This window comes from Dermacentor andersoni, chromosome 5 (genome assembly GCF_023375885.2).
Source record: "Dermacentor andersoni chromosome 5, qqDerAnde1_hic_scaffold, whole genome shotgun sequence".
In the NCBI taxonomy this organism is placed as follows: Eukaryota; Metazoa; Arthropoda; class Arachnida; order Ixodida; family Ixodidae; genus Dermacentor; species Dermacentor andersoni.
The window spans coordinates 176,014,266-176,033,041 of NC_092818.1; the positions used below are offsets into that span (position 1 = coordinate 176,014,266).

An 18,776-nucleotide genomic window follows, 5' to 3' on the forward strand; every position below is an offset into this window, starting at 1 on the left:
CGCTAGACCATTCTGTTGCACAAAATCTTGTACGGTATCCGCGGCCGCTTGTAATGCTTCGCTGATTTCTCCATCGGAACCGCTATTGGCCCAGATGGTGATATCATCGGCATAAATGGAGTGTTTGATATGCGGGATCCTTTCCAGTAATGGAGGCAGGTTTCGCATAGTTACATTGAAAAGAGCCACCTATAAGAGCCACCCGTACAATTCTAGGGCTGGACGTGAGTAAAGCGTTTGACAATGTGTCACATGCTTCAATACTCACAAATCTAGCCCAAATGAATGTCGGGAAGCGCACTTATAGCTATATTACAAGCTTTCTCAAGGATCGTACTGCAGAAATACATTTTGGGAACATTAAAAGCGGACAATTTTGATTAGGTACAAGGGGCACCCCTCAGGGTGCGGTCCTCTCCCCCTTCCTTTCCAATGTGACCATGCGAAACGATTGTTGTGCGCACATACGTTAGCGTTCCTGTCGAGGAGATTTGTGCATACCATACCCACGTGCTGCGTACACTGACCTGAGCGTAACGTATACGGTATACGTCAAGCTCAACCTAATTCTTCATTTGGGCGCTGAAGAATACTGGCAGTGCTCCTTCGATCTCGTCGCGTGCATCTTCAAGGTGCGACGCATTCGACGCCGCTGGTGGCGCTCTTATCCCTCCAGCGTAGAAATCTTTCATATGGACACACACACCGCATACGCGATCAAGTAGGCGTGCGTATGCGAAGGCTTCGTATACGCCAGCGTTCACAGACGCTTTCAGCGATACGCCAAACCTTTGCTGTTGTTTTCGCTGCTTCTCCAATGGGCGGAACTGCCGATTATTCTGTTTTTCGACCGAGAACGACACGACACAAAGGAAGCAGTTGGCCCTCGCAAAGTTCCCGTGCACTTAGCGAATGTTCACTGTAAAAGTACTTTGCGTGCGGCACGTTATATATACCTATACTACCTAGGTAACTTGCGCTTTACGAAAGCAGTGTGCACAAACTAAAGCGAGTTAACTAAATCGACTGGTTTGGAGATTTCACCAGGCAGAGAATATATCGATTATTATTGTAGCGCATGGGTTGCCTGCAGTGACGCCACCTGCTCATGAATCATAGCTGAGTAAGACCGAATTTTCATGGGTTCTCACTCTACGAAGAAAACAAAGTAGCTAACGGAAAAGCAGACACCTTCAATTACTGCGGAACATGAGCAAATGCTTTTCACGATAATGCAAGGTGACGTTATGAAGCTTCCACTGTAGAGTTCCTAGATATCGTTTCTGCATAATTATTTATTTCATGACGAACTTGAAACAACTCACCTTTCTTTTTTTTTTTTCCTTTTTTACCGTCACTTCTCTCTCCGCAGAATATTCTGCGTACTTAATTTTTTTGTCATAAAGGTCATTGCCCTTTGGTGCGTGACAGTTGATACCAGACAGTGATATTATAGCAGTTCTACATAAATTCGTTGAAGCGTTTGGAAAGTTGGGCTGCTAGGTATGCCGACCCTGGTGCACTGAACCTCTTTATGAAGTTTGCGCTATTACAACTGTTGTCCCTATGTCACACGACGTCCCCTCTTTGTCACCCGATGCCCCCTCTCAGTGCGACTGAGATACTGCTGCGGTTGGAGTGCACGCGCTCAAAAAAAAAAGAAAGAAAACAGTTAAATAATCTCCTCGTATTCATGGCTCTGCGTGGCAGACACTCTGCGACAACGTATTATCAGTATTGTCCGTTTGCCACTGTGCCGCCTTCGTCTCAGCTGTCTCACACACACCTTACCACCTTTGCTTCAGCCAGAACAGTGGAACAGGTATGTTGTTTTGTCCTAAAATGTTGTCTGTGTCTAATACTGAAAGAACAGCCATCCTGAAAATGAGTAGAATTCTGGGGTTTTACGTCCTGAAACAACGATTTGATTGTGAGGCATGCCGCAGTGGTGCACGGCGGAACAATTTTGACAACCAGAGGATCTTTAACGTGCCCCCAATGCATGGAACTTGGGCGCTTTTGCATCTGGCCCCCATCAAAATACGGCCGCCGGGGACAGCAGTTGCTCCCTCTTTCGTAGTGCGTTGCTGTGTAAGACCATAGCCGCTAAATCACCGCGACGGGTTTCTTAATGAAAACAGCTTATATTCACATATACATATCTTACGTGTGTCCTTTCTTGGTTGTGACACCGGACCCGCGGTGCTTTATATTGAAATATATATATTAACACGTGTACTTATATTTATCGGGCGACCACGTTTCGCCGCCTAACAAATGTTATCGCACAGCGCTTGACGCGCCTGCATGTAAGTTACTGGAAAGTTATCGATGCTTCCATCCGCTGTCTGTTGTCGCCGAACCTTGTGTTATCTGATTTCATCGCGTGACTCGAATGGTGTAGAATTTTGTGGAAGGCATGCGGGTCCCAACGATTAGTCTCGAACATTCGATGACTGTTGTATAAAAGCCGACGCGCTTGACCTGCTGATCAGATTTTCGACGATCGCCGACCGTGTTCGCCGCTATCGTTGTGCTATAAGTGTAGCCTGTTTTTGTGGGCACAGGTTCGCCCAATAAAAGTTAGTTTTGTCTTTCACAGTATTGCTACTGTGTTCTTCAACATCACCACCACGTGACAATATATATATCAACAGTTTTTTTTCTTGACATGGTGTCAAAGCCACAGAATTTGAAACACACAAGAACCTGTTGTCGCACCAAACTGCATCGCTATCCAAGCAGTTGTATGAGTTGTATATGTCTTACATGTCACCTAGCGCAAACTTACAGCAACAAGTAATAAAAAAAGTGTGCAGCACATTTGACCAATTTTAGAATGAAACATTCCCATCTGATCATTTTCAATTGGAACACTCGCTTTGATGCGTTTCTAGCTCGAAACACTCACACAAAAACACATACGCACACTGCACGCACGCACACGCGCGCGCGCACGCACACACAGATCATTATGTCTCGTCAGCGCCTGTAGTTCTAAAAAATATTACAAGCGCATTTATTGAACGCATTGGGCTAGCAGGATGTCTCCGCTGACCAAGAATGTCGAACAGTTTTAAGCTCCAATCAGGGTGCCAGAAATACAACAGTGTAGAATTGTTCCGTGTTACACTACATAGACAGGGAGGCATACATAATCAGGCAGAATCACTGCTACTATGTGTCGTACACAGATAAGCTGTGGGCCTGCTCTACTTAGCGCAATGTAACATTTAGTTTCATTATAAAAGACCTCGCCAAGAACCAGACACGAACGAACAATGAGCAGAATGGGCACTTGCGTTACTCTCTCCTCCCACTGCTGTGGTTGACTTCGAACTGCTAAATTTGTATGCCATTGTCCTTTTCGGTGGCATTTGACTGCTGTCAAATGCGGTATATTGTAAATTAAAGCAGTTGTCTCGTGAGGCAGTGCAGGTGACACATGTGTTTTCTTTATTGGCGCAAGGGCCAGGGATGGCCAAAGAAGGACTCGTGAGACACTACTGCTGTCCTTAGGGAGGATATGAACTCTGCACTACAGCAACAGTGCGCCTTTCTGCTGACCTTGGTTGCAGCGCAATCTTATCCGAGACACAGGCACCTTGCGCGGAACGCCCTGAAGTACTTTTTTTCGACACTTTAGGTTTATTTTATACATCACTTCACAAAACGTCATTGCTTTTGCATATGATGATGATACGATGCACGAAACAAGTACGCTGATGATTGCAGAAGAGGGGCAAGTTTAATCAGTGCTGTATTAGTACAGAAGAGCTATTTTTAAATGTAGCGAATGCCTTTTTGAAGTAACGAGCCAAATTGTATCGTTGTCGTGAGTACCTATTGTTACAGGTAAGAAAACTATTTCTAAGGTGCATCGCCCGGTGAAGAAAAGGATGAGAGAATGAGGAGCAACATAAGTCTTATCTGGTGATTGGATTGCCATCTAAAAACAGGCACTTTTGTAATATGATAGACACTCCGGCACAATGTTTTGCGTCGCCAGGCATATCTCCGCACTGTATGCATTCGGTCGATGACACAGGTCACACAGGATCGTTAAAGATAAGGGCACGTGGCACAAGATAATGAGTGTGTCTGCAAGCCACTCGAAGGAAACTAAATTGGGCGCCTGCCAGCAAAAACACAATGCAAGAAGATGCGTTCCACGTGCTCTTTCGATTCTCTGAATGCTCGTATCACCTGCGGCTGGAATGAATAAAGCCTTCTTAAAAGCGCAATAACTAGGCATATTTCGTTTGTTATCGCACGCTGTGTTGCTTTAATTCACCGTGAACTCCGGATTCTTATGTAAATGCTAGACGCATGAGCCTTGTTATAGCTTATACAGAATGCTGTTTTCTTTAAACTGTTGAGAGGAAATTCTCGGTTTGTGTCCTCGAAATTTGCCCACTAATAATCACAATATCATCAATTTCAAATTATATTGATCAGCAAGTATGACGTAATAGTTCTGCGGAAACGCGAAAGTAATTAATTAAGGGAAGATGAGACACACACCCAATCGTAGCAATTGCTACAAAGGAAACCCATACGGATTCCTCGAAAGAAAAGCCTCGCAGTTGAAGACAAATTCGTCCTTCCTTTGTAGCAATAGCTAAGATTGGGTGGATGTCTCATTTTCCCTAAATAATTACTTCTCTCCACCTTGCGGGTTTCCACAGAACTATTACGTAAAACTCTTGCCTTTGCTATGAGTTGTTGACAAATTCCACTTCGCCCTGCCATCTGCTAGCCACCTGGTTAGTTCAGATGGTAGAGCGGCTGCCGCAAAAAGGCGGTGGTCGCGGTATCGAGTCCCGGACCAGGACGAATTTCTTCTACTGCGAGGTTTTTCTTTCGAGGAACATGTATGGGTTTCCTTTGTAGCAATTCCTACGATTGCGTGGATGTCTCATTTTCCCTTAATTAAGCCGCGAATATATAAATGCACAACTTTACAACCGCAATAACATACGTAACTACCGTGAGCTTTATTTTTACGATTCTCTTGCCTGGAGAGACATAGTATATTCGCCTATTAAAGATGACATTATTTGCTGTCGCTTTTTACTACAAGTATTGCAAGTGTACCATTGACGAACAAAGTATCGGAGTAGGAGTAGAATTTAATGAAGAGAAGGGAGGAGAGGTCGGCGTGGAGAGCGTGCGTCTAGCCTGCTACTCCTCACAGGGGTAAGGAGAAGTGGGAGATGCACGGAAAGCTATGTGGTAGCTGATTATGATATGGTACAATGCGCTACTATTTACATGTTGTCCAGTACGCAGAGGCGCGCGTTACACACAATACACACAGGAACAATCTTGTCCGCACCAAAACGTTATCACGCAAACACATTTCGCACCGTCTTCCCGTCCCACAGGTTCTAAAGACGATCGTCTAAACCAGACTCGCAAAGAAAGTTCACGAGTGATTTTATGGTGCGTTGAGCATAGTCAAGCCTTCGCCACGCGCCTAAACGCTTTTCTATCGAAGAAGTGCCGGAGCCCAAGCAGTCCACACTTGACTTGAGTGTCCTTCGCTCGGACACATATTGAGGGTACACGCAAAGTATGTGAGGTAGTGTCTCGTGAGTGTGACAGACGTTACAGTCAGAGTCCCGTTCTCATCCCGTCTTGAGCAGGTACCGGTGGGTGTGAGCCACACCGAGTCGTAATCGATGGATGGGCGTTCCCTGGCCTCTCCGCAACCGAAGTGGAAGGTGCAATCGGAAACCAGCGTCAAGTCTATGGAGGCGCTAGTGTCGATGTTCGGGGTTGCCCCATTGTCGCCTCATAGAGGTTTGGATGGAGTTATGGAGCGAGGCGTTGATGTCGTACCGGGAAAAATGAAGTTTTATAATCGTCCCGTATAATTTACAAAAAGAAAGCGCAAAGCATATCAAGTTCTCGTGCTATTAACCACCTAATGGATGCGCTACTAATACCTTTGGCATACGGCAGATGCATAGCGTAATAAACAACTAGGTTTATGTTTGATACTGCCGCTATCGCTTGCACGTGGACGTGTTGTCGCATGGTATTTGTCTTATATTTTTCGTGCTTTCTGTTTTCCCCAGAAAAGAAAAATGACTACACAAGACTTGCATTGCTTTAAATGCTGTTACTGTTTGGTTTTTGATATCCTCTACGACTTTCGCGTTGACATCTAGTAGATTAAGTAAACTAATTGAAAGTTAGTAATAAAGTAGATAAATTATTTGTGCACGTTGAAAAGAAGAAAAGAACACTGTTGACTAGCATGAGCAACGTCCATCACCACACATTATAGGCGCCGTTTTCAAAAAATTCTGCGATACGTTTCCACTCTTGGGGACGTTTATTTGCGACAGTTGGTACAGCTAGAATCTGCAGCGTTTCAACGTGGCAGCTGGCTGATCAAACAGCCGTGACGGCGACCAGCCTATTCTTATCGCATTTTTGCCGCCAGTGTTGACTTGTAATGGCTCTGCTGTCAACGGCCTCGTCACGAACTCTCAGATCCTACGTCCGGGCCCTGCCAACAGGTGGTGAGCGGGGTCTTTCAGTGCGTTTGCTCTTAACGCATGTGGGAGAATAAAATATCTATAAGACCATAGGTAGAGCTTACAGGAAGGGAGGCCATAGTTTCAGCAGGTGTGGGCACTAGTGGAATAGCTGTGTTCCAAATCTCGGCGCCTGCGCAGTGCATTAACAGGCTCGCAGCTATCATAACTGCTATTATGGCTAAATTGTTGAATGGTGCCAGCTTTTCCGTCCAGAACTTATCCTAAAGCAGGAGGCACCGTTTTACACTGAAGCTGTCTATGGTCTGTGGCTAGGATCGCGGGATTTCTGGTATAACGTTAACAGAAAACTATCATCGTCTGTGGCTCATAACCCCAAATGAAATGGCTCATCAATTATTTAGGTGAAACGACCGGTACATACATTATACGGAATCACGCATACAACACTCAGACTTGTATACGTTTCATTAAAGAAAAAGCTCAAAACTAGCAAATGCACCACATAATGGATGAGAAGGCGCTCCTGTGCCTCCATGCAATGCGAAGCACGTAGCGCTCCTCGCATACGTTTGTCGGTAAATATTTCTGTTGCGCAACCTTCCTCGGCGACTTTCGCTTGACTGTAGCATACAAAATAGGGGATGACGTAACTACACTTTCTTGCGTAAAAGGCCCGCCTAGCAACTAATCTATGTTGTGACAGGGCTATGGGAAGATCACGTATTGTGAGGACTCCTGGAGTGCAACGTGCATACGAGGCGCGGCGAATATGTCTTCTCTCTGATCCACTCTATGTAGGTGCACCAAGTAGAGGAGCAAGCCAAGTCGCAGCGCGTCGAAATGTCTTAGGCTAATAATTAGGTAAAGTACATGCGAATGCCGGCACGTTAATAATTTCAACCTACGTCGTAATAGGTAATCGTTGTAGCTGTAATTTACAGTTTCGCTGTCGAACAACCGTCGCCTGGTGGACTGGAGACAATGTTTTTTTTTGTTATTATTATTGTATAGCAATCATATGGACACTCCAGCCGCATTTCTGCCGTCACCGTCTGATTCTGTATGGGTGAAAGCGTGCAAAGATGAGCCGGCGAAAGCACATCAATCTCGCGTGCGCGAGCGAGGAACGCGGCCAGGTTGCGTGTCCTCACCTGTAGCGCGCTACGCGGGGGAGTGAGGCGGGGGAGGAGGGCGTTTTTCTCTGGCGGCTGCTACGGTGCCTCGATGTCCTCCTCGTCCGCCGCTAAGGCGACCGTGGCGCCTACTACGGCGTTGGCTTCGCCAATTGCGGACGCGGTAGTAGACGCCTTGGACGGACGCTGTATGGTCACATTGGCGGCGTTTATGCGCCTTGAAAGCGGTCTGCGACGTGGCCAAAGTGCGTACCCGCGTGGGCCTTATCTTCAAAGCGATCTGCTATGTTTGCAGAGTGCGCGTAATGGCGGTAGCTTCGCATACGCTGTGCTTTCTACGCTTCGTACGCGTTGAAGCTACAGATGCACGGAGGTTAATTGTCTGGTGGCTGTTGCCGCGATTCCCAAACTCCTGCGCCTTCACAGACAGTTTCCGCTGTCATCGAGCGATGTGTGTTCATGTTTACCTGTGCGCGTGCGACACCGTGCTGGTTAACTTAGTGAAAACACGTTGACTGGCTAGTTGGTTTGAATGTATGATAGGCTCTGTAAACAGGACTAAACAAGGCCGTAAAAAGAAGCAGACACAGAAGGAGAGCGCTGTTTCCGTGTGTCTGTTTCTTTCTACGCCTTCGTTCAGTCGCGCTTGCGGATTCTATTATTGTTAATTTACTTAGTAAGTGAATGTTTAGATGTGTATATGGCCGATAAAACTACTATCCTTACTTGGTACAGCTGTCGTACTAATTTGCTATGGCAATCGGTGCTTCGCCTTTCTGGCGCAACTGAGAATTTTTTCCTTTTTCATTTTCGTGTATATGTTGCGAAACAACAGAAAGAGCAACAGCTGGTCCCCTTCGGAGCGGTGTCACCAGCTCGAATAAATTATCCTGCTGAGCAGGTTGGTAAACCCTAAACTGAGCAAAACAAGGGAAAAGAAACGGAAGAGCAACATCGTATGCCATGTAGATATATAGACTATAGAATTGTTATTCGAGTAACGCACGCACTCATACAATCTGTTTTCACTGATGTGTGTATATGGCTGCTTTAATATGTTTTCTTCAAGTGGTACTGATTCAGCGGACTTCCATGCTCGTTCTAAGTCACCTGAAAAATGTACATGCTGTCAACGTGGCACTTACGCAGAACAGAAGCGACGACCGGTCAAAATGTCGGGGCCTGCGCAAGACAAGCGGCAGTCCGCGGAGATGATGTTCGACGCGGAGAAAGTGTCAGCCTACTACGAATCTTTCATGCACCACAGCCGCGAAGCCATGAAGGTGTTTCTGGAGCGATACAAGGATTCTTTCTTTGCGGTCGAGAACGGTGCCCAGTGTGAGGATCACCAGTGGTTGGACGTCGGCTGTGGTCCAGGAAATTTCACTAAGAACTATTTGCTCCCGCACGCACCTTCGTCCTTGCGAAGACTGGTGGCGGCCGATTTCTCACAGGTAAAGAAGAGTGCAGCTGTTGCTTGCAAGTTAATTGTTGCTGCAAGGTATTAAGCTGGGCTAGGTGGTGATACTCTGTGCGACCAAGTTGTATCTTTCTTATTTTTATTTTTTTTATTTGCCGAATAGACCTTGTATTCGAAAAGAATTTGACATACATTGGTGTGCACCTTGTCTCCGAAGAATTATTGTCTTCTCTCTTGCTTGCGTTCAGTTTCTTGAAACTCTACGCTCGCTTCTTTATTGCCAAGAGTGCAAAGTCACGCTGACAACACGCATGACGTTCGTGAACTCGAAGTGGGGGGCGCGCAGCATCAAAGAAAGGAACGCAAGATATATGAGGATTATTCTTTGGGGACAAGATACGTCCCAAATGATGTAAAATACTGTGAGAAAAAAAATAAAAAAAAAACCTTGAAGGACGCTTATGCTTCGCCTTTAAAAATGAAGGGCGATAGCATCCAAAGATTCCTGACTGTTTAACAAGCTTTCCGACACATATGTAACCGTAATGTTGACCGGCAAACTCTGGCGGCCAATGCTGTGCTCGAAGGCGAGCTTCTTGGTAGAAACGCGGCCTCCTGAGTGGGCGGAACCCCGAGGGTGTGCACAGCCGCGCCATGAAAATTACGTAGTCTTAATATTTGTGTTATTGTTTCGCACGTTTAATACTTAATTCTGAGAAGACATGCGCTCTCGGTGTTTTGTTTCATGGCATTTGTTTGTGGGCAGTCATTCTCAAAATTCCGAGGAATAACTGTGTGTAATACAAATGTCTTTTTTTTCTTCACCTGATGTACTATCGGCCAAGAAAGTAAACGGACCACGGCTCAAGTGGCCGGAGCGGCTGCGGGGCCACACCGGGGCGTTGCTATCGTGCTCCGCGCGCTGACGGCGAGAGTGCCCCGAGTGACGCCATACTTCGCCCTCACTCTCACGCGGGGTCTCCTCACGCTTGATAAATTTCGAGTGCACCATTCGGTTGCTCTGCTGCTGACGGTCGCGACGAAGGGGACGGTGCGTCCCCGGTAGTCTAGCACATGGCGCTGTAGTGCAGTAGTGGGCGGCCGCAGCGCATCGAAGCGCGGGACTCAGAAGGAATGAAGACCCGTTCTGATTGTTGTTTTGCTTATGTTCACCTTTGTTTCATATTAGTGCATGTCGCCGGCATCCACCGCTGCTCCATTTTAAGCTGCATAACACAAGTAGCAGCAATGGTAGTGATAGTGATGCGCGCTTTTTCACGCCAGCCCGATAAGTTACAGGCGCGAAGCTTTACTGAGGGCACGGCTTTTCTGTGAAGGGTACTTTTCCGGCAGTGTCTCCAGCAGTGGGTTTACTATTTACATGAGTGACGCCTCTGAAAACTGCTTTAGTTAGCTACTACAATGCGTAGGCTGTTATGAAACTTTACAAAAGTACGGCCAGGAAAAGATAATTGGGAAGACGAATCGGAGAAACTAGTTAGTCGCGAAAGTTTATTCACGGAAGCATTCCATGGCTTGAAGGGGTCCTCAGTGCGATGAAAAGTTGCCGTCGACCGCGATGACTTGGCTTAGTCGCCTGGGCATCGAGTCGTAGAGCGCCGCCACTATAGCTTCGGACGTCTGCGCAGCGCTTCCCGCTATCTAACTTATTGCGCGGACGTGAAAGAGCGCGCGTCACCGTAGCCGCTGTTGCGGCTACTTGCGTTATCCTGCCTAAAATCGAGCAGCGGTGGAGGCCGGCGACATGCACTAATATGAAACACAAGGTGAATATAAGCAAAACAACAATCACAACGGGTCTTCGTTCCTTCTAAGTGCCGCGCTTCTATGCGCTGCGGCCGCCCGCCACTGCACGACAGCGCCATGTGCTGGACTACCGGCGACGCACGGTCCCCTTCGTTGCGACCGTCAGCAGCAGAGCAACCGAACGGTGCACTCGAAATTTATCAAGCATGACGAAGCCCCGCGTGAGAGTGAGGGCGAAGTCTGGCGTCACTCGGGGCACTCTCTTCGTCAGCGCGCGCAGCGCGATAGCAGCGCCCCGGTGTGGCCCCGCAGCCGCTCCGGCCACTTGAGCCGTGGTCCGTTTACTTTTTTGGCCGATAGTACATGTCTTTGTTAACTTAATTGTGTGAATGTTGTGAATATGTAAGACTTGGGCGATATTTCTTGTGGCATATTTTCTTCTCTTTCTTGACGCTCTTTGTCTTCTTATGTGAAAGATATATTTGTTAAAAATGATTAGAGATACATTATTTTTCATGTACATCGGCCTGTTTGCCGAACTGTAATAGGAGTAGAGGACTTTTGTCAGGTTACGTAGCCTTTAGTCTCTGCTGCCGTTCCTGTAAGCAGGCAGGACAAATAAACTTCAAACTCTAACTTCAACAATTTCTACACGTTCACCGCTTACACATCCTCGATAGTTGCTTGCCCTCCCGCATTACGCCCTCTCCTCTTTAGAAGAACCCTACCTGTATAGACTGTGCTGAGGAAAGCGTATGTCGCCTTGGAAAAGACAAGTCCACTTGTCGAAATCTTTGCTACTGCTTGTACCTTGTTCTCTTTCTGCTCATTTCTCAAAAATGTAAGACAAGGTGTGAGCAACCTTAGTGATAGAATGGTGTGACAATATAACCCCCATATACCGCATGTCGTACAGCAACGCGTGTCATATCTTAAGCGCCCGTTCGTGCGGGGGGCTTCAGCGCCAGCATAATTGCATAATTCAGCCAACGAGCACAGGAAAAGATGGCAAAGTCAAGGCACAGCAGGAGATGAAAGATGCGCGCCGCGAATGGCGAAGACCAATGCGAGCGGCCCCTTCAGTGACGTGGGCGCGGGAAACCCGCCAGACCACTCGATGCGTACTCGTATGTGGCCTCAGCCGGACCGCTCGTTTGTTAGTATCTGCTTCCGCCAGCTCTCGCTCGTCCTTGTTTGTTTTGCTTCGTTCGGTCTCGTTCGCGCTTGTTTCGATTGTCGTGGATGGCGACTGTTCTGTAATGTGATTGTAGGCGCAACGCGAATTGTGTAGTACTTCATGGAAGCCAAGCGGCACCAGCGATTACACTGGAACAGTGCTGGAACCTTCGACGAGTCATGTATATAAAAGCTGGCCACGCTTGACGCGCAAATCAGATTTTCGACGATCGCCGACTTTGCTACATGTCTCTCTCAAATCCTTTGCCTCAATATATCGCGAAGCGAAAACACGTATTGAGCTGAGCTGAAATTTCGCATTAGAGAGTATTGTAATCGCCAGTTCATTTTTTTCACTCACGGCAACTCCGCCGACGCCGACGCCGGATTTTCAGCGTCAGGGGGCCCTTAACGCTGTAGCGTTAAGAATGCCGCCGCAGAATGAACGTTATAAGGACTATAGGCAGCCCCCAAAATTGGTCCTTCCGAGTGCTGGCGCAATGTTCGCATTTCCAAGATGCATGAAAATTGTGTTAGGCTATTTCCATCGGTGGAACTTCTTATAAGTAGTAAGTGCAATGTAGAGATTTTTTTTTTGCAGTGTACTCATTTGAATCCGTGCGGACGTTGCAACATAAGAATCGCGTGACAATATATGCTTCTTGATTAAGAACTACTACGGCTTAGTTTCTGTCCAGTGTTACTGGCTGTTACTCGAGCAGCTTTCTTTCCGCCTGCGCCTTAAGCTTATCACTCATGAATCAAGTGGATCGATAAACTCCAGCCTCGTACATTGGCAATCCGGATCCTCAATGCGTTTATAATAAGATTACAGCTTGGCTATTTTGTAAAAAGGTAATTTATCGATTGATTAAATGTAGTTGGAGCTTTCAAGATATCGAAGAATAATTGAAATAATCAATCAAGGCTGATCAACTGAATGATCGACCTTCTGAGTGAAGCAAACCTGAACAATCAATCACTTGACTATTCATTGATCGATAAAAATCCGCAGTAGATTTGAAGAGCATACAATTTGTATGTTATATGTTCATCAATAACTAATAATTTCCATTAATTTGTTGTTTCCTTATTTCATTCATTAAGCACATATAATTCCCCCTATGTTGTCCTTGGTGTCACTGTTTGTTGGCTTCTGATGGTATGACTAATAAAATCGAGCCCCTCCGTTAACCCCCCTACTTCTCGTTTATCAATAATTAGGTCACTCAACCAGTTCATCGACAGATCAATTCAATACAGCTCATAATCTTTACCGACTCTTGCTTTCTCGCAGGCCATGCTGGATCACGCCGCAAGAAACCATGCACATCCGAAGATAGCGTACCGCCTTCTCGACATCGCAAACGACAAAGCCGTGGTGGCGTTTGCCGCGCGCGAAGGTCTCTTCGAGCGCGTATGCTGCTTCCTAACGCTGCATTGGATCCGCGACAAGGCGGCCGCCCTCAGGAACATGGAGCATCTCACGGCCCCCGGGGGAGAGTGCTTGGTGGTGTTCAACACGCGCGTGTCTCTGCAACAGGTGTTACGTGCCATGATTGCGTCCGGCAAGTGGAAAAGGCACGAACACGTGAGTGACGGGCGTACAGGCTGGTTTGGTAGAGATTACATGCTAAAGCGATGGCTGAATAGACGGGCGGGACAAACCTTCGTGGTCGTGCTGGTGGTGATGGCAGTGTCGCAGCATGCCCGGTGACCTTGGTTTGCAGCTGTCCCGCATTAGAATCTTTCACATTGTTAGTGTGCAGTTGTGCTTCACCAAACGTTCATCACTTCTTTTTCTGAGGGACCCAAACAATCGACAAATCATTTTTCTGATTACTCCGTGCCCTTGAGAGTGTTGAAAATACGCGTGTGGGATACTCATCTTTTGTAGGGCCACGAAGTAACGCTTTCCTATACTTCTTGAACTGTTGGTCAGATGGAAGTAAATGGGGAAAAAGATACGCTAAACACCGAAGTACAACTTGACTTCCATGTTAAGGATGAAGAGGAAGAAACCTTGTATAATATCGATAACTAAAGCTCTTTAGCAGTTTTTGTGTTGACTTGATCCTATATTCTTAAACGGATGCTCACTCGAAACTTTTCGTCGACTCCATCAAGTGGTGCACTGCGGTGGTTACCGAATAGGCAAGACATCGTGCTTCTCGTCCTTCGGTAATTTTTATAACGACGAACAGCTGGAAAAATATACCTACACTCCAGGGAAATCTAGGATAGCATGAGAACGCCTAATTTCGATATTTTTAACAAAGGAATTAAACGAAATGAAGTGTGGCTATGTCATCCACACTACTGAGTTGAAGGGACAACATGTTCTAGAATGTGGTATACCTTCTTTTTAAGGATATTCCTTATTGGCCTAAGAAGTGGAGGCCACCGCAAGCATTATAATGCACATGAAGAAGCCGTCTCAAACAAATTTTCTGATGCATTGGGTTTATGGAAGCTAAAAAATGCCATAGGACAATATGTTACAGAGTTTTGGTGTAAGAACTTGTACTCATGGTTCATCCCCAGTCGTCTTTTTTGGTGACCTATCATCGCTGATACAGTTACACGGTGGAAGAGAAAATCTACACACTCCACGACTCCGTGCAAGTTTAACGACATAGGACAATATGCTACAGAGTTTCGGTGTAAGAACTTGTATTCATGACTCATCCCCAGTCGTCTTTTTGGTGACCTATCATCGCCGATACAGTTTCACGATGGACGAGCAAATCTACAGACTCAACGCTCCGCCCGATTCTACCTCCGACTAGTGGGAGAAGTCTATACGAAGCCCGCTCCTACAAGACCAGCAATGGGGTGTCCAGCAATGGGCCGTCCAATCCAATCCACGACCGTACACGTTTAGAGACACCGTTCCACGTATAAGTCATCAAACACATTATATATTTTGTTGTATGTTGTATGTTGAAATATATTTTGTTGTATGATGTAGCCTATTAGCGAGTCACAGCTACGTTATCAACCAATATTTATGTGGTTCATATTGAGCTTCGCAGAGACAATCAGAAGGAACTGGAAGTCAATTTACAGTGGTTTCAGAAACACGCTGCACAAGCCGACTACGTTGCTTTTGACCAGCAGGCACACGTTCAACTCGGTCTTGGTCCACGCTTTATTCCGCTTCTACGTTAATCCTGTTTTGCACGCGTAAAAACTTGCCTCGATTAAGGCACACGCAGTCTAATCGGACAGTGATTCCATTCCTTTCCTGGTCAGCTTAGTAAGGCGAAGTACTCAGGATGGTGCGGGCCATCATGGCCCTGATGCCGGCTGTCGGCTATATTTTGAATCGGCCAAACACTCCAATAGACGCAACTAGTCCTATCTGCTTTCTTCTGCTGACAGGGGTGGATGACAGCTGCTGAATATAGACTTGTTCAGCGTTATAACCAAAACTCTTCTGCAACAAGAATCGCTGCGTACACGATATCAGACCTAAAGAGCTCCTTGAAATTGTACAGTATACGATCATCATACAGTATACCTATAAGCATAATGCCATGTATGAAACCTTAATAAAAATTAACCAGTAGTGTGATTGTAAATTTTATATCAAATTTTGCTTTCAATGACAGGTTCTCGAATCTGCTCTGCCGGAGTCCTGGGAGTTTTACGACGTTGACACCATGGTGTCAAAGCTCGAAGGACTAGTCGCATCAACAAGCCTGGTGGCCCTGTCGTGTGAAGTTGTGACTCTGCAGGTCGGGAGCCCCGAAATCGACCTAGAAGTGCGTACGTATCACAGGGCTCCGTCGAAATATTTTAGACCATGATATCATTGGATAAGGCAGAACAAATACAAGGTGCACTTTTCGGCAAGAGAGAGAGAAGATATAGGGATTGGTGGTCGATGTACAATTAGTTCCAGCAGGCACTGTGTTGTCTGTCTTTCCCCAAACAGATTCTTTCCTTTTTTGCATGTGTTTCGCTGTATAACGACAGTTTGTTATTGTAGACATGTCTCTTGTTACCTTATTTCTTTTAGGAACACAATCGACGAACCCTTTTTGACATTCTTTCTTCATTACAGTGGCTTCTGTGGCTGTAAAGGAGATGCTTTTAGAGTGCTTTTTCTGGTAACAAAAAAAGAGTATATTGCTAGTTATAACCACGTCTTTTACCTAGCTCCTGCAATCTGAGAGAAACTGCATTACCCCTCGTTTATGCACCTAAGGAAATAAAATAAGAAACTTCAACTCTCTGCAGGTGCTCTGTGTGCCGCTGTACCGATATATCCGCATATGAAAGAGGAAGGCAAGGCCGAAGTGGAAGAGTTTGTCAGAAACTTGGCTCTCCAAGACGGCTGCGTGAACTTCTCGGTTACGGGCATAACGCACCAACTTAGGTGCGTCATTCACGCCCGCAAACCAGTATTGTCGAGTTAAGAAGAGGCAATTAGACCTGGCACAAGACTTCTGTGCGGCGTCTGCAACATCCACGGTTGTCAATAAGACCAAGAGTTCAAATAAACTTTCAAGTCTAGAAGATCAGGCCAATTGGTGTAGAATTGTCATTGTTCTACACCACTCCAATAGTTTGCCCGAAGGGGTAGTTACTCCGGATTTATGATACCAGTTCAATAGGATGTTTGTCACCTACTGACTATATGATGTTATTGCAACAACAACAACAACAACAACAACAACAGCAATTAGAAATGCTCACTAACGCCAAAGTTAGGCGCCTCTAGTCTTTTCACTTCGCAATATTTATTCACTGGCACGAACAATATGTCACGTGCGCAATACAATATGTAACACCACTAGCGTTTCATTCTAGTCTGTAAGATTGCGAAAAAGGTATCAATGCGAAATTTCTCGCGAGCATATCGCAGATGTTTCTTAAAATTTGTAATGCACTTAGTTTGTTCTATCGTCATTTGGGAAATAAATGGCACAGTTTCAACACAACAACAACTAGCGCTAAGTTTTTTTTTGTTTGGTTAAGAAACAGTAAATGCCGGAGACGCATGCGTCAGTCGGCGGTTGATCGTCAGTAGAGATGCGGCAAGGAAAGAGTGATGCACAAATGTATTACTGAACGCGTAGCTTCAGGACACGGAGAAATATTTTCTAAAACCAACACAAGTCGGCTGTGTTCAATGCATCAGGGCAACCTCATCAGAACAATTCTCTTTCGTATGATTTTCAAGACCTACCTCTAATACGCTGAATGTACATCATGCACTTTCTTTAACAGATCCTATAGGCTCACTTTCGTGCGACTTGTTTGAAGCATACGACAGGTGTTATAGCTATGTTATGAGTTTCATCATTGTCTTGAAGTTATCCGTCATGAGAATTTCGGTGTGGACAGAATAAGGAGGCGAAAGTATTTAAACTTTCCTAAAACACACGTTTCTGGCACAGCATGCTTGCTTAGATTATTAAGATTATTCTTGACTTTGCCGAAAGGACCCCGCTGTCACTTTTGCCATATTAATGAACCCACTGAAGAGTGCCGATAAACATTAGTACTTGCACAACTTTACTGATCTAAGCTCAAGAAGATTCTAGCATCCCAGGATCCACGTATGGTAGCTATGTAATAATCTTTGAAGCAAGTGTGGGAGCAATGACTGTGTGTACAAAAATACATTGTGCGATGTTTATGCGAACATTCAAATATGCTGAAATATTTTCTAAAGATAAGCCAATCAGTAGATCGTCCTACAGCAATCGGTATTACAAGAAGAAAATATCAGTAAGATTTCTTTTCTTAATTGACAAACTCCCGGAGCTTTCTTTATGCAGCGGGTTTTCTCTCAGGCCGTTTTTGAGATCCAGATTGATCTCATTTATGTGCAGCATAAGCCACGCATAGCAGAAATGTCGCAGCAGGTCTATGCGTCACTTATTAGAGCAAAAAAAGTTTTATAGTAGGCTGTTGTTTAGCTTTTCTGTCAGTACCGTGGGCACACCGCACAACTGCTCCACCACACCAACGTCATCCGGAAAAGATTTGTCCATGTCCTTCTTTTCCTCTTGCGATACTAGAGTGTCTGTCACCTGGCCCTGCTAGCGTTGGCCGAACTCTGGGCTCATATGGTCCATTAACTTCTCTAGAGCTTCCCTCGTAGTAATCTTTCGGCAGCTATTTATCTTCGCTGACTTGCGATACCTTTGTGTAACATCTCTCAGTCGCCCGATAACGCCTGAGGCCTCTGGTGAGTATATTTACCGCTTTTGGCGTCGCTGCGACAGTGTAGAACCTTTAAAGACAGATACATCGTCAGAACATCTAATCAGGATAGTTGGCAAATTTTTGCCGAACTTGCACGTCGGGGCAAGAACACTACACACAGGCACACAGGACAAGCGCAGCGCCCTGTCTGTGCTTGAGGGTCATGTTCCGCTGTAAAGAGAATTCCATTGGCAACGCATGCGTGCCATATGACATCTCTTCACGTTTATGGAAACAAGAAAAGCCTGTTCATAATCAAATTTGTATTGCACGGTCGAAAATACGGAACGTTTTTCGTAAAATTGTACTTTTAATCCAGGCACATCTGATTACATTTGGTGGCAGGATTTCAAGTAGAAATACGTCCCCGAAATATATTAAGCAAAGTTCCAAGTTTTAGTGCTGCTATATATTCATATAACATTCCTCATTCCTCGATAGCTGGTGGAGAATACTTGACATTAGTTCTTAGAGCTAGTTTTCTTGATCGATGAAAGTCTCGATTGATATTGTTAAGGATTATGTAATATAGCCTTTTATTTACTC

General features: G+C 45.6%; 1 protein-coding gene across 4 annotated transcripts; it reads left to right on the top strand.

Annotated features, from left to right (window-relative positions):
• The first annotated feature begins 1,185 nt into the window (after window positions 1-1,185).
• LOC129380167 (juvenile hormone acid O-methyltransferase-like) lies at window positions 1,186-16,543 on the top strand. 4 transcript variants are annotated; one of them, XM_055071327.1, is made up of 5 exons: window positions 1,186-1,822; window positions 8,800-9,099; window positions 13,306-13,599; window positions 15,623-15,775; window positions 16,254-16,393. In XM_055071327.1, exons 1-5 carry the CDS (start codon window positions 1,535-1,537, stop codon window positions 16,290-16,292), a joined length of 1,074 nt encoding a protein of 357 aa, XP_054927302.1. In that variant the 5' UTR covers window positions 1,186-1,534; the 3' UTR covers window positions 16,293-16,393. The 4 variants fall into 4 exon arrangements, with proteins under 4 accessions (XP_054927302.1, XP_054927301.1, XP_054927304.1 ...); XM_055071326.1 differs by having other exon boundaries at window positions 1,190-1,822; window positions 15,623-15,779; window positions 16,254-16,543; XM_055071329.1 differs by having other exon boundaries at window positions 1,193-1,822; window positions 8,795-9,099; window positions 15,623-15,779; window positions 16,254-16,543.
• Window positions 16,544-18,776: the final 2,233 nt, after the last annotated feature.

Bases quoted from the DNA above. Each gene is read 5' to 3' on its own strand.
- LOC129380167 (XM_055071326.1), top strand. From the start codon at position 1,535: ATGAAGTTTGCGCTATTACAACTGTTGTCCCTATGTCACACGACGTCC. The intron at 1,823-8,799 runs GTATGTTGTTTT...TACGCAGAACAG, and splicing joins CAGCCAGAACAGTGGAACAG to AAGCGACGACCGGTCAAAAT. The intron at 13,600-15,622 runs GTGAGTGACGGG...TTTCAATGACAG, and splicing joins AGTGGAAAAGGCACGAACAC to GTTCTCGAATCTGCTCTGCC.